Raw genomic sequence first — 14,320 nt, 5'->3', positions numbered from 1 at the left:
CAGCTTTGTCACCAGTGTAAGGCTGCAGGCTCCCGTGGATGACACGGTGTAAGTGTGATCAGAATCAGGCCCCCTGACTGCCACAGTTTATCAGTTCAGTCTAAAACCACCGTAAAACATAGCAAGAGAGAGAGCATGTTCTACTCACACGTACCCATCTGAAGGCTCTCCAGACTCCAAAATCGTGCCATTCCCCCCCTGGCTACCATGCTGCCGTCAGACTCGCTCCCCGGGGAAGGGGTTTGACCTCTAACAGGTGATGCTCGGTCCCAAAGGGCTGGCGGAGGACCACGAAGGGCTCCGAGCGACCCGCAGCGCGGAGAAAACAGCCTCTTCGCCGCCTTCGGCTCCCGGCTGCGCCTCCGAGGCCGGGGCCGGCTGGGAGCTGCCAGCGGCGCGCGCCACGGCGAGCTCCCGGCTCGCTGACATCATGGGGTGCCCTTAGGGAGGAAGTTCCAGAAAAGAAACAAAAAACCTGGCTGCCTTGGCCCCGGCCACGCTGTGCCGACAGCCGCCTCCGCCGCCCAGACCGCTCCCCAAGTGCCCGAACGTCTCGAAACGCAGCAAGCCAAGGAGTACATTTGTTTTTCATTACAGCAGCTTAATGCGATTTCAATCTATATTCAAATGACTGCAATTCAAAGGGAAAGACTGTTTGGATGGGAGCTGGGAGTTCTTTGTATTACAACACTGCTCGGAGTATCGGTCTATCTTCGTTACGCTAGACCGGTTAAAATTCCAGTAGAAGTAAACAATGAAGGTATTTTTTGGACGGCTATTAAAACTTCTCTTGCTTCACAGGCAAATGCTGTATCATTATTGAGGGCACAAGCAGCCAAAGCGTTAAGGCTGCAGCAGACTGCTCCCGGGGAAAGTGGGGAGGACGGAGACATTTTCTCACTCAAACTACAAACTTAATTCAGCTGCTCCAGAAAATAGGGAGTGAAGCAGGAAAGCACCCAAAGAGCCCAGCTTTCACTGGGACTGACCCAGCCAGAGCACAACCTCATTCATTCACCACGGGCCAGCGTTTACCACCCTTAACATCTGCAGTGAAGCTGGATCGGTTCATGCACGGGCAGCAAAGGCAGGAGCTGCTCCCATCAGCAGAGCGCAAAGCCTGCCGCAGCCTGCGCTTGTACACAGCATTATATTCATGGTTTGGAAAGCTCCGTAATCGTTACGGCTCATTCTTTACCTGCTGACTGCGTTGCTCAGCTGAGCCTGTCCTGTAACTGGGGACTGCCTCCTCCAGGGATGTGTTCACAAAACCCTGGAGGCATTTCTGCGCGCAGCGACGTCTCAACACCCACTGAAATTACATGGTTTCCCCTAGCACTGCCTCAGACAGAGAAGGAAAGGCCAAACATCGCCCTGCAACGTTAATGCCATCTTCCTACAAAAACCCAGACTGCGCTGCACTGCACAGGAGACCGATAGGAATTCTCTTCTGAATCCCCAAACTTCCCTATTATTTCTTGCTGCAAGGACACATTGGATAGTACAGTAAAAACAAACTACTGCGTGTTATATAAGCTGTTTATACACAGCCCCACACATTTTTCTTGGCACAAATCATTAAAAAAAACCAACCCAGCAAACAGAAGTGACACTGAAGCGCTGACAATCCTGGGACCTGCAAGCGAAAGGTTTCAGGCTTTTTTATCAACCGGCTCACAAGCTCTCTGCCATGTCCAACCCCTACCTGCAGGGGAAAAACAGCCGAACTGCCAAAGGAGAACAAGATCAAACCCCACACAGCTCTTCCAGAAGACACATCAAAAACAATCTCTGAAAAAAAGTCATGGCTTGATTTTTGCAGAACAGAACAGACTGTGTGCTTTTTGCCCAACGTCTAACCCAGCGCCACCGTGGGATGCTGCCGGGGAGGGGGGGGCTGTTCTCCCTCCTCTGCACCGGCACGTCTAGCAACTGTGCAGCCCCAAACTGAACCCCCACAAAAGTTCTCGTTTGGGGTGAGCTGGTGGCGGGTTGGTTTCCTCGCAGGATCAGCCAGGGACAGGAGGCGCAGGCTGTCCTTCGTAGCGTCAGTCCGCAGGGACCCTCTCCAAACGCACGCTGAGCTGGCTTACCCGCTGCGCAGGGCGCTCTGGCAAGGCTGTGGGTAGCACAGACTAAAATACTAAAAATAAAAGCTAGTTTACCCGCCTCAAGAAAATCCAGTTCTAGATAACCCTCTGGTATCACAGGACCCTACACCCTGGGGCAGACCAAAGGTGCCCCCCACCCACCCCGCTCTGACAGCAGCCCGTAGCAGATGCACAGGGAAGAACATAAAAATAGATGAGGCATGCAATGGCATTTTTCTGATGTACTTTCCTAAATTCCAGCTATCTGCAGATTAGAGTCAGATCCTTCCTGGGGCAGAAGTGGTATCTTTGTGTTTAATGAACTGAATTTTTCAAACCACTTTCTGGATTTCTGTAGACTTTTGGATGTGAAATATCATGTGTAGCAAGAGTGTGAAAACTATCTTTTATTTTGAACTTGCTATCTGATGATTTCACTTGGTGCCCTTTAGTTCTCACATTATTGTAAACAATAACTATTATCTGTTCATTTCTCCTCTGCCAATCAGTCTTTTATTCCCCTATTGTCCTTTTTTTCCGAGTTGCAGAGCCCTAGCCGCATTAATCATTCCTCACACAGAGACACTGAGTAGGTTTTCTTGTCCTTTTGCCTTTCTCTGTATCGTCCCCTGTAAAAAATGCCTTTTGAGGTGGAAAGGAACAAGGAGATGGCCCCCACACACCACACCAGTGGCACAATTGGGCCTTCTGTTTTGTTCTCTATTCCCTTCCTACAAACTCCTGCCCTTTTATTTACTGTTTTGACTGTTACTATGCACTGAACTGACACTTTAATTATCTGTTAGGATTGCAAGATCTCTTCCTGAATGGCAATACCAGCTCAAAGTCCGTTCTTCTGCAAGCATACCAGGCTCGTGTTCCTCCACGTGCACTCCTTTGCCTCTATCAACACTGAATTCACCTGCCACCAGCGCAGCGCGTTGTGTCTGCGTACTGTGAAATCCTTCTGCAACTCTGTTCAAGCAGCTTGTGCTTTCGCTACCGTGAATAATCTAGCACACAAGCAAGAATTGTCATTTCATTCTATACCTCCCTTCCCACATTATTTGTGAAGACTCTGAACATCTGACTCCACTCATGATCTCTCTCCTTAAGAAAACCAAGCACATTCCTCCTCGCCGTTACTTAGTGGTTACTCACTTGTTAAAGCATGGGAGGATCTTCCCTCTTATCCCAGGCCTCTATTAAGAGACACCTGTAAGAGATCTTGTCAGAGGCCTTTTGGAGGTCCAAGTAGCCTTTACCTATTGAATCCCCTTGGTCACATCCTCAGTGATTTTTTTCAGAAAACCTCATCCATTTGTGGGCAACAGCTTTCCTCTACAGAGGGCACGTGGACTCTTCATCCTAAGGGTCCACCAGTCAGTGGTGGCAACAGTTGATGTTACTCTCTGTCATAGTTTCTAAGTCCTAAATACATTCTTTATATATTCTACGTACTATTATGTCAGACTCACTGGTCTACTGCTCACTGGATCCCTCCCATTACTTCTTTATAAATGGTTTTCCCATCACTGCCATCTTCCTTGTACTGGAGGCAATTTTTGAGGAACAAATTCCATGCTGAGGCAGTAGCTCAGCAATTTTATTCTTAAATCCCTTTAGAATCTTGGTTCTGGCAATTTGCTGCTATTCATTTAGTTACTCTAAAACTTTTACTTGAGATTTTGAGACAGATCCTTATCTAGTTTGAGCTCAGGTTTTATTTCTCAGTCACTTACAAGGCCTACAAACTGTCTGGTAGTCCACATGGTTCTCATATTTTTTAAAAAGGATGTAGTTTTCATATCTTTAGCAAATTGTTTCTACATTCCTGTAGCTTTACATCAAAATTGCTAGAGGTATTTTTTTTTCTATTTGGTAACAATTCAACAATCTGAAGGATGCCTTTTCTTCTTCTTCTTCTGATAGATTCTTTTCCCCTGTGTTTACTGACAGAACCCTTTTCTGGTGTTTCCAAAGTCTGTTTTGACAGGTGACATGAACTTGCTCTAAGTATCTAATATGCTGTCCTTGAACACTCTCCGTGCTGCTTGCAAGCATTCAACACCTTTTTCTGCTCCTTTAAATTCCTTTGTTACATAAATGACTTCTCACTTTTATTTACTTTCCCTCTTTTAAATTAAAACACATACTGTATTGGATTTTTTTTACTCTTCTCACCCCTGACAGGATATTGGCTCAGAGTGCATTATGGACACAGAGGACAAGATTCGTTATCTGTCCGTATTTGGTTAATGAACAACACCCTAAATTACCTGTTTCTTCCAGTCAAGGTCACCTAGCTTAGCTTACAAGTCTCTACAGTCAGACGAGACACATCCCACCCTTACAGAGCAGCTTTTATGTGTGATCCTGCACACATCTCAGGAACGGTTCAAGGACTGTTTCACTTCCCGTAGGTCTCCTGATGAGCTGCACCAAATAGTTATTTATGGTATGCCTAAAAATGTAGCACTGTGCCCATCACAATGCTTAACCCACACGACAGCAATTTAAGTCTCCTTTTAGGACTGTGCTTGCTGCCCTTGAAACTTCTCTGGTTTCCTTGGTTTGTCACATTTACTTTCATCATCCTGGTGATCTCAGGTGGTTCATAATTTAATCCTGTCACTGTACTTTTTCCTGTTTAGGCATGGCATTCCAGACTACAGATCCTGTGACACTTGATGATACAGTCAATTTGTTTATCTGATTTGGCTTTTAGCTTTTAATACATTAGAGACCCTCTTTCACTGGTACAATCTTTTCTGTTATTTCTATACACCTTTCACAATGGTTATATACTGGTTATGCTCCACTGGTTATCTTCCTTCAACCAAGTTTCTGACATCTGCCATCTAGCATCTTTAAAAATATGTTTACTTCTCCATCTTACTTTTTAAACGTTCACTATTACTGGCAGGGTTGCCTGTTTTTCTAAATCCTCTTTAAACAACATTTGTCCAACTGTTCCTGACTATTTCTTGCCTGAGTTTTGTCAGCTTCCTCTCCATCCTCCATTTGAGGATGCAGTGATTACTGACATCGCCTGTAAAGGATGTGCTGTCCTACACCGTGTGTTATTACACCTTGCCAGCTTTGCCCTAAATCTCCCTCTTTTTAATCCAACTTTCTGGATGAAGATGCTTGGGGGTAAAAAGGCCTCTCTATCTGACACGGAGCGTGGCATTGGCAGCACTTTGGACATTTCACCGTTGGGCTCCTGGTCTTTTAGCTTCTACCCGATAACTTCAGTTTTGCCTCCAGTGCTTGCCTCCTGCCCACCGCACTCTCCCTGGCACTCTCCCACCTCCCCTCCGCAGTCAGAGGACTGCCTGGGTGTTTCACCTGATGCACCAGCTGCTCCCAACACGCCGCGAGGTCCCGTTTGCATCATCTAGCCCAGCTATCCATGCGACTAAATCCCATTACCCACCAACATAGTTTTTTATCTTTTCCAATCAGGTACGAGTGCCATCCTTCAAAGTATCCCATAGCCATCATCCTCCAGTTCAGAGGCTTTTCTGCGCCCAGCAACACTGGGACTGCTTTAGCCTGCGGTAGTGGATTTCATGATGCCCCTTCACGTCCTGTCCGTGACAAATACAGCACTCAGTCTACTAACCTGGGAATTTGTGTTTCCTGCATATTGTCCTACTTACATCCTCAGTCTTGTGGGGTGGGGGAGCAAAGATAGGGTAGCGAGGAGATGGTAGCAAGCAGAGAACTGTTTTCTCTCGGGGAGTGATTACTAATTTCTGTTTGTTCGGGGGGTGGGGTTTGAGTATTTCATTGGTGATAGGGATGGAGAACCTGAAAATCTCCTCTCCCAACAGCCAGTTTGTTTGCACTTCAGTTCCCGAGCTGTGCTCCACACAGGCTGAAACCTCCTCGGTTACCCAACCTTGATGAACTGGGAAAAGCTTGACAGTAGTTTAACATTGCAGGCAAATGTCCAGGACAGGACACTATATGAATTAAAGACATTTAAATTTATTAATCTAAATGCTGGAATCCACATTTGAACGAACCATCTAAATCAGTAGGTATTGGTCACAATTAAAACAGCTGAGAGAGCAATCCACCTCATCCAAAGGCAGCTCCTTCTCTAACCTTCATTGACTGCAATGGCTAAGGCCTCAGATCGGTTGTTTAAACGTACATACTTCGTGCCATTTTAAGTATTTTGGATATCCTGCTGGCCTCCTCTGTCATATCTGCCAGTTCCAGGTAGGTGCTTAGGTACCCCCACTGGACCCTGGGGTGGGTAACTGAATGAAGCCCTAGTCCTCCACTGCCTGTAACTGGTGTTCTAATGTTTAACTCTTATGTAGGTACCTACATTTAGACTAAATTTAGGTGACTTAAACTTGAGTTGAATCCCACCCCACCTACTCAGAGCTCAGCTTATCCAAAGGAGTTCACCAATTAATTCAGCCAAATTCAAATCCCACACCACAATAGGCAAGAAAGATGGGTTAGTTTTTAAGATACTTATAAAAATTGCTGTACTGTGATAAATAGGTAACGTCTTTAATATAATTTAAAACTTGTAATCCTTTAAGCACAAGAGTAGCAATGTAAGTCTCAAGGGACGTTTCACTTGGGTGTTGGCTGCTTGTTATTCTGTCTCCTACAGTATGATGATTTACTGTCTTGTGACAACTGTTTTTTCTAAAAATTTACATCTCCAATTCTATCTCTCATTGTTATAGAAGTAGATATGCAATCTATTAGGCTTTAGCAAGTAACTAAAATAAGATGCCACTGGTTTTCAGTGCTTGGGTTTAGAATTTCTTTCTGTAATAAAGGGCTTTTGTGCTATCAAATTTCACTGTACATGAGCAAACAAAAAACTCTCACATGTTCAAAGACAAGGAAATGCCTTGTGAATTTAAGCGAAAAAGGAAAAAGATCAGAATGTGTGACACTCGTCATTTTTTTATTTTCTGCTGCAGCTACTTAATAGATCTTTGCAACTGCTCTCAAACTGCGAAGTCCGTGATATTCCTTACCTGCCTTCAAGGCTTTGATTTCAGAAGTTTTTCCTGCTCAGCTTCTATGTTTATTGTAATGAGTCATAAAAGTCACATCTAGCATAATCAGTATTGCTTTGGCTTCACTGTCTTGAGAAGTGGCAGAAATCTTGCTTTGTGTATTTGTCATCCTGATGCTTATGTTTAGGAGACCAGTTATTAAAAGCTAAATACCTGGAAATATACTACTCTCAGGCAGCTGCCTAGGTAACTAATATTATTTCATATGGTTTCCAAACATGAAACGGAAAGGATAATTAAAAATAGAAAAAGAATTCCTACTTTGTGATACTTAGAGTCTCTTTTTTTTGAAAACTAGCTCATGGCAAACCTGTTATTCTGTGAGTAGTCCTTCTGGAATCAGGCACTGAGATACCATGTAATCTCAGCAAGGGTCACAGCATTAGATGTCTAATTTACCTCTATGTCTAATCTGGATTATTAAGTGTACTGAGACAGCAAGGACACAATCCAGACATGGGCTTTAAAGTATTTCCCAATATTTTACTACAATATAAATTAAAAAGAAAATACTAATATAATATATATAATATATCTCATTGCTATAGTTAGAAATTCTCAAGTCTGTTCCTTGGAGAGCACTTTCTGAAGAAAACTATCATGCTCTATTGAAGACTGGAAAATGCAGTTTTAACATTCTTATATAAATTGATGTGTACTTGGAGGATTTTTTGAGCAGAATTTGGCCATCATTGCAGCTAAAACTTAGCTTAGAGCCATAAAAGCCAAGTACTGACTAGTAAACATACGTATCATTTTAATAAAGAAACGCTGAAAATGCTATTTGTTAAGTTTCCTACTTCAGTCATGGCAAGCCCTGATCCAGACACCTTTACTTATTCTCTCCACAGAGAGGCAGAATGAAGGTTCCCACTAGTGTTTTGTTCACTATTAACAGTGAAGGATATAAAGTGAAAATTTTGCTTTTATTTCTGACCCTTGCCAGTGAAACATGAATAACTGTTCAGATTATGCTGACAGCTGTCTGAAAGAACACAAATGGTATTAAACCAGGTTCTTCTGGTTCCACCTGCCAAGAAATGTTCCGCTAATGCTAGATACAACTTTCTATTAACTCAAGATAGCAATGCATGCTAATAGTAAACAAGTACAGCAAAAATACACAGGGCACATCAGAGAGTCTGATAAAGGGTAATGCTTCCAAAAAGGCAACCTTTTCCAAGAACCTGTCCATCATGTACCAGAACCCTGGCTGGGCTACACGAACCACTGAGTAAGCAACTGCAACCGCATCCAGTTCTCTGAAACAAGCTGCTTAATTATTTAGGGCTTGCCTATCTAGGTAGTTAAGCTGAATGCATGGCAAACAGAAAATTAAAAATACATGTGTGATGTGGCTATGGTTCGGGTATGAACTCAGGCATGTTGGACCTTACTTCCTTCATATTCTATTACTATCTTCAGGCAAGTATGTGAATAGAGAGTGGAAAATACAGGAGTGTAAGTGATACAGAAGAATAAACCATATAAATGTCAAACAGTAGATGTGAAAACCAAGATTTACATGAACACAGCAGCTACTAATGAGAAACTCACAAAACAAAGCAACTTAGCTGGGTACTACTTTGTCACTGAGATAGTTTGCACCCTTTTGTGATCCACACTATAATCTAGTTCCTGATTAAGCTGGAGTATGAAGCTGAGATCTAGAGAGTTAAAAAGACTCGCCAATCTTACCGTTAGATGTTCTCATCTGCCGCCTTCGTCCAACCCGGTCCAGGCCGATGGGGGTACTTTGAGAAAAGGTGAGCGGACGGAACCTGGCTGAAACAGCTTTGTAAGGGGGTACCTGGTGTGCTGGAACGGGTGGCCGTGTTACAGGCTACAGAGAAAACAGGAAAATCCAGTATTAGTAGAGCTACCAGCAAGTCCAACTCAATAAAACTCAGGTATGAAGTAAGGTTTCTTCAGATAGTCCAGCTAATTACAGGGGCAGTAAAATCCCCTACTTTGAAATCACATTGCTTAAGCACTGCATACCACATCCACCAGCACCACTGAAAATATTTTATTACTTTACAGTTCTCTGCTATATTAAAAACTCCTTAGCCTTCTGTTATGATCAGACATGCTCTATAATTTTCATGTTGTAATACTCCATGCCCAGTCTGGGATCTAACTGCTTTGAGAACAGCCTGCGCAATGCCGGCTAGCATTGCAAACACACATCTGAAGGGAAACCCAAGGTGAAAGAATGGCCAGAAATGCTATGGTTGGAAGTTGTGTTCGTTTCCTGGGACACTTGCTTTCCTCAAATAAGTGTACTGCTTTTAAGTAAAATAAACATATTTTACAAGACAAAAATAATTGTCTAAATGATCCTCTGCTCTGAAGTTCCTAGGAGTCTCATTAAAAAGAGGTAACATTAAGTTTACTCAAAACTTTATCTAGAAGCCATTTTCTTTAATTAAATCACTCATTTGGCTAATTATGACTAGGGAATCTACCCGTTTTATTTGCAAACTGAGTCTAATTTTAAGTCGTCCCTGAACAACTCCACATTAGCCAGCCTGAATGACCTTGCGTAAACATTCAACATAAACCAGCCAGACCTCAGCACATGAACTTCAGAGAAACTCATCTTTAGATCTTCTCTTATCTTTCAGTTGTTACTGTTCATAGGCCCTTCTGTCAAGTAATCTGAAACATCAGGGATGTTTTTTTAATGAACTAGCTCTTGACTAGACCCTGTTCTGAACCCAATGATTTAGTATTGTTTGAAAATGTTTTCTCACACCTAAGCTGTCAGACCAAAACGAAACACAACAAAGGAGGAGTTAGCATTATACTTTTCAAATATTCCTGTGGGTTTTCAAAGCTTTTACGAAAAAAAATCACCAATGGGAAGATCAGTCTTTGAAAGCCCCACATAAAATACTTCTAGCACATGTATTCCTGCTTCATTAGTCCTTTTTTACATTCCAGCTACAAATTTACTTTCTAATATGACTGCCAAAAACCTCAATGTGTATTGAATATGATTTAACTACAACCCCATTTTTAAGCCTCATTTCCTCAGTGCTTTAGCAATATACCAGGATCCTATCACTGAATAACACCACAAAGAGTAAGTCCGATATATTGCATCAAACAGCTAGCAGAAGTGATGGGAATTACTATATGCAAATAACTGGCTGATTAAGCAACAAAGCTATTTATTTCTGGGCAACTAAAATTTTCTTGTAAGGCTTCAGTCCAGATCCCTTCCCTGGACAGACAAGGATGTGCTGTTACTCAGTGGCAGGCCTGGGAAGGCCATCATTTGGGTAAAAAATGTGCCCCACTGGGAACGGTCCATAGTTTTGGTCTTCACCACACTGACCCAGCAATGTGCCCATTTAACCCCAGCCAGCCCTCGCAGCAGCATCAAGCATGGAAAGAGTCAACTCAAATAGCTGCCTTGATGCATGTTCCTTCATTAATAAACTGATGTGAGCAAAGTTGAAGAGAGATCAATTTGTTTTCATCAGTAAATGAAGGGCTTGGAGTGTTACATCACTTCCATGGTACAGCAAGGATCATTTGGGTTGCCAATACTTACTGTCCCTTGAAATCCATCTAGTATTCTTGAATAAGATGGCCTAGAATTTATAACACTAATTTTCTTCTTTTTTTCCTCCAAGCTAAGTAATGATAAAATTAATTTTAAAATACCCCAATTATATAGGGTTTGAAACTATGGCCTTTGCCTGGGTAAAAGATTCATTGGCTTCAGTTGGAGTTTTGCTTGAAGATGCATTTTTTCATCAGGGATTTATAAAGAAAAAAATGTGCAATATACAATAACAATGTTCATGTTAAAAATTGCTTTTCACAGGAGACTGAAAATCCTGCCATTGTTTCAGCATTTGATTTCAGTCAGAGGAGTACCACTAAACTTCCCAGCAGGAGGATTGAGTGGCACGAGAAAGATTAAGAGGATTCAAATTCCATTAATAACCACTAGAATCACGTCTTCTGAGATGTAAGTACTATTCCTTTTTTCTTTTGCTTTATCAGCTTGAGAATTCCTGCAGGTAAGAGTCCTCCAGCTTTTCTGGGAAGTGGAAAACACCTGATCAGTGCAGTGTTACAAAAGCCCAGGAGCCTGAAGCTCTGCAAGCAGCTGCAAGACAGGGCCACCACTACCAACACAACAGTAAGTTCCTCTACACATTGTACCCACTCAGGACTACCTCCAGGGAAAAAGAAGCTATTTTTATCTTTCAGAAGTTTTTTATTTCTCACTCTCTTACCTAAGCCGACAGAGATGGCAAATAAGTATATAGGTACTGCTCAAGTGCTAACTCAACGACATGATATTTTCTTACAGGCTTCCTACATTCATTCCATCAGGTCAATTTAGTAGTACATAAACAGACATTTTATTCATATTGCCAGTTTTCTTAGATTCTTTGTTTCATTAATTTCTAAATTTATTACCAATTTTCTTAAGCAATGTCTTTATTAAAGTATCCTTGATATGCCAATACCAAGATTTTGAACACCACAGCTAATGGCACAGGTTTTGAACAGACCTGGTTTTGGAGAATTTGAAATGATCAATAAATATTGTGTTATTATCATATTGGTTTGTACTCCTCTGTTCCTCAGGCCCTACACCCTGTAAGGAGACTAAACACACAGCTGTATTACACACAAATGAGCTCTTATATACCAATATGAGACATAATGACCATTCCAAGAAAGAAATAAGGTTAATTTACAATACGGAAAAGATTACCCCAAAGTCAGTATCAGTTTTATTCCATGCTGTTTTGTTTCTTAACAAGAAGACAAAGTAATTAGTGACCAGGAAAACAGAATTGTAAGTATACGATGTCAGCTTGACAAAAGGGAAGGAAGAGAAGGAAGCATCCATTCTATTTTCTAGGCTGAAGATAGAGACAAGGAAGTGAAAGGATCTTTTGCAGTTTGCAGAGAGCACATCTCTTATCTTACTTGTGTCAGCAGAACTTCCATCTCTTCTGCCGGACCACTTCCATAGAAATTGACCCCACCTATTACGGAGATGGGTCTTCTTTTTCGCCCTCTGTGGTAGCCCACTGTATTGCTTTGGATCACAGACCCGACGGAAGCCAGTCCTGGCTGATTTTCTCCATCCGTGCAGTCTGTCTTCTGAGACTCCACCGCAACTGCATCTTCTGGTATAGAAAAACTTCTGATCGACATTTGGCCATAGTCTGAGAGAGGTCTGGGGCGAGATCTTTTTCCAGAGCCCCATCTCCTGGGTGTGACCTTTTGTGTGTCTGCCTTTTCTTCATCCTGGGATGGGGACCTCTTCCAGTGATCATCGGAAACAACCTTTTTAAATGTGAACAAGTCAAATAAGCCACAAAATTTTCTGACAGTTAATCATTTGTGAGTTTTTCATATGGCAGATCAACTTAGCATTGCTAAAAAGAAAGACTTACCATAAATACAACAAATGCAACTGACAAGTCAGGAAGAGAGTAACCTTGCAAAGGAAAGACATCATGGTGCTGGTGCCAAGTAAGGTTAACACCCAACCATCAGCACCTCTTAGGAAAACATGACTAATAACACTAAAAACTCACCTATTACCTCAGCACACAGACAGGCCCTATCATAAACACTGAATTCACTGAATGATGTCTTGGGAAAGACAGCCCTGCCACTCACAGGACTTGTTCCTGTGCACCAGTAGGATGTTACATATAACACCAGTAAAAACAATTGAACCAGCACACTGTGTTTCTGGACTTTTTAACAAGGCCTGGAGTGACAGGACAAGGGGCAATGGTTTTAAACTGGAAGAGGGTAGATTTAGATTAGATACAAGAAGAAATTCTTTATGATGAGGGTGGTGGGATGCTGGAACAGGTTGCCCAGAGAGGTGGTGGCTGCCCCATCCCTGGCAGTGTTCAAGTCCAGGTTGGATGGGGCTTGGAGCAACCTCGTCTGGTGGAAGGTGTCCCTGCCTATGGCAGGGAGTTGGAACTAGATGATCTTTAAGGTCCCTTCCAACCCAACCCATTCTGTGATATTCCTCTGCTTTACCTTTACCCGGTAATGAAAAAGCAAGCAGTTTGACGGCTTGCTGATCCCAGTCAGCCGATACCAACCCAGGCAGCCGCACTCCCTCCTACCGCTCACTCCCGCGCTCTCGCTTGGGTCAGATCTAGAGATTGTGCACCCCTGCGCCAATTGGGTAAGCGAGCTCATCCAGTTTGGAAGGGAGAAGCTAATTTTCTACAGGCTCACCGAGGTTATAGTCATACACTGTAACACAAATACAGGAAAAACTGATGTTTTTAGAGAGGAAGCTTAGAAAATGAGCACGTTGTTCCTATTTAACAGCACATCTGGCTCAGGGAGGTTAATGCCTATAGGTATCATAATTGCACTGGTACTGCAAGTTTGGAAATAAAACAACCTTAACTGAAATACTTGTTAGAGAGATCATTTTTAAGGATTTCAATGCATTTGGAGTAATACTGCTGTAAACTTTTCTAACAAAATCCCTACAGTTTTTGAGAAAAAATACTGCACATAAAAATTTATATTCACATTTCCCTCAAATTTCCAAATTCTCAGCATTTCCTTGGCTTCTCCTGGCTCCTCTATAAGAACAGAAAGGAAACAGAGAAAGGAAGATGGGTATTTCTGGGCTGGGTAGCAGCTGGCATGCATGCCTGGTGGAATGAATGACAAACTCCAAACCACTGCTGAGCAAGTGAACCCTGCCCCAAGTTCTCATAACAATTATGAGCTAATTCTGCCCTTTTTTTGTAAAAAAAATCAGCCTACTTCTTTATTAGGGTATCTTCAGACTACCCAAGTGCATTTCTGAGGATGTTCAAAGCTAATAAGTATTCCAAAAAAGAGAGGCATCATTCTGTCTGCCTGGCTACATTTTGTTCATCTGTTTCAGACCAGGTGAAGGCATTTCAGGTACTGCATATTCAAAGCAAACATGCAGCCCAGAATCAGCCTTTTACAATGATGCCTGTGAAAGAGGACTTATCTTCTGTCACCTTCTTCTCCACCTACCATTTTCAACCAGGCCAGTACAACGCCGATGAGCTTTTTTTAGAAGGCCACCTGATACAGCGGGCAGATTTCACTTTTTGTTTGAAAGACAGCTTAAGACAAATTTCACTGTATGAAAGCACTTTAGCTAGTAGG

The 14,320-nt window shown here is 42.5% G+C and overlaps 1 protein-coding gene across 3 annotated transcripts in view; it reads right to left on the bottom strand.

The window, feature by feature from the left end:
- SPATA13 (spermatogenesis associated 13) overlaps nucleotides 1-14,320 on the bottom strand; it is a 49,420-nt gene that overhangs the window by 20,643 nt on the left and 14,457 nt on the right. For 2 of the 3 annotated variants that reach the window (XM_075050715.1, XM_075050716.1), the window contains 2 exons: nucleotides 12,113-12,475; nucleotides 8,849-8,993 (listed from right to left, as the gene is read on the bottom strand). In XM_075050715.1, the coding sequence (XP_074906816.1) occupies nucleotides 8,849-8,993; nucleotides 12,113-12,475 (508 nt within the window). The remainder of the gene's footprint in view (nucleotides 1-8,848; nucleotides 8,994-12,112; nucleotides 12,476-14,320) is intronic. The other variant, XM_075050717.1, reaches the window with a different exon arrangement.

Source organism: Buteo buteo, chromosome 18 (assembly GCF_964188355.1).
Source record: "Buteo buteo chromosome 18, bButBut1.hap1.1, whole genome shotgun sequence".
In the NCBI taxonomy this organism is placed as follows: Eukaryota; Metazoa; Chordata; class Aves; order Accipitriformes; family Accipitridae; genus Buteo; species Buteo buteo.
The sequence above is the reverse complement of the archived record's forward strand: the minus strand, read 5'-3'. Positions and strand labels throughout refer to the sequence as shown.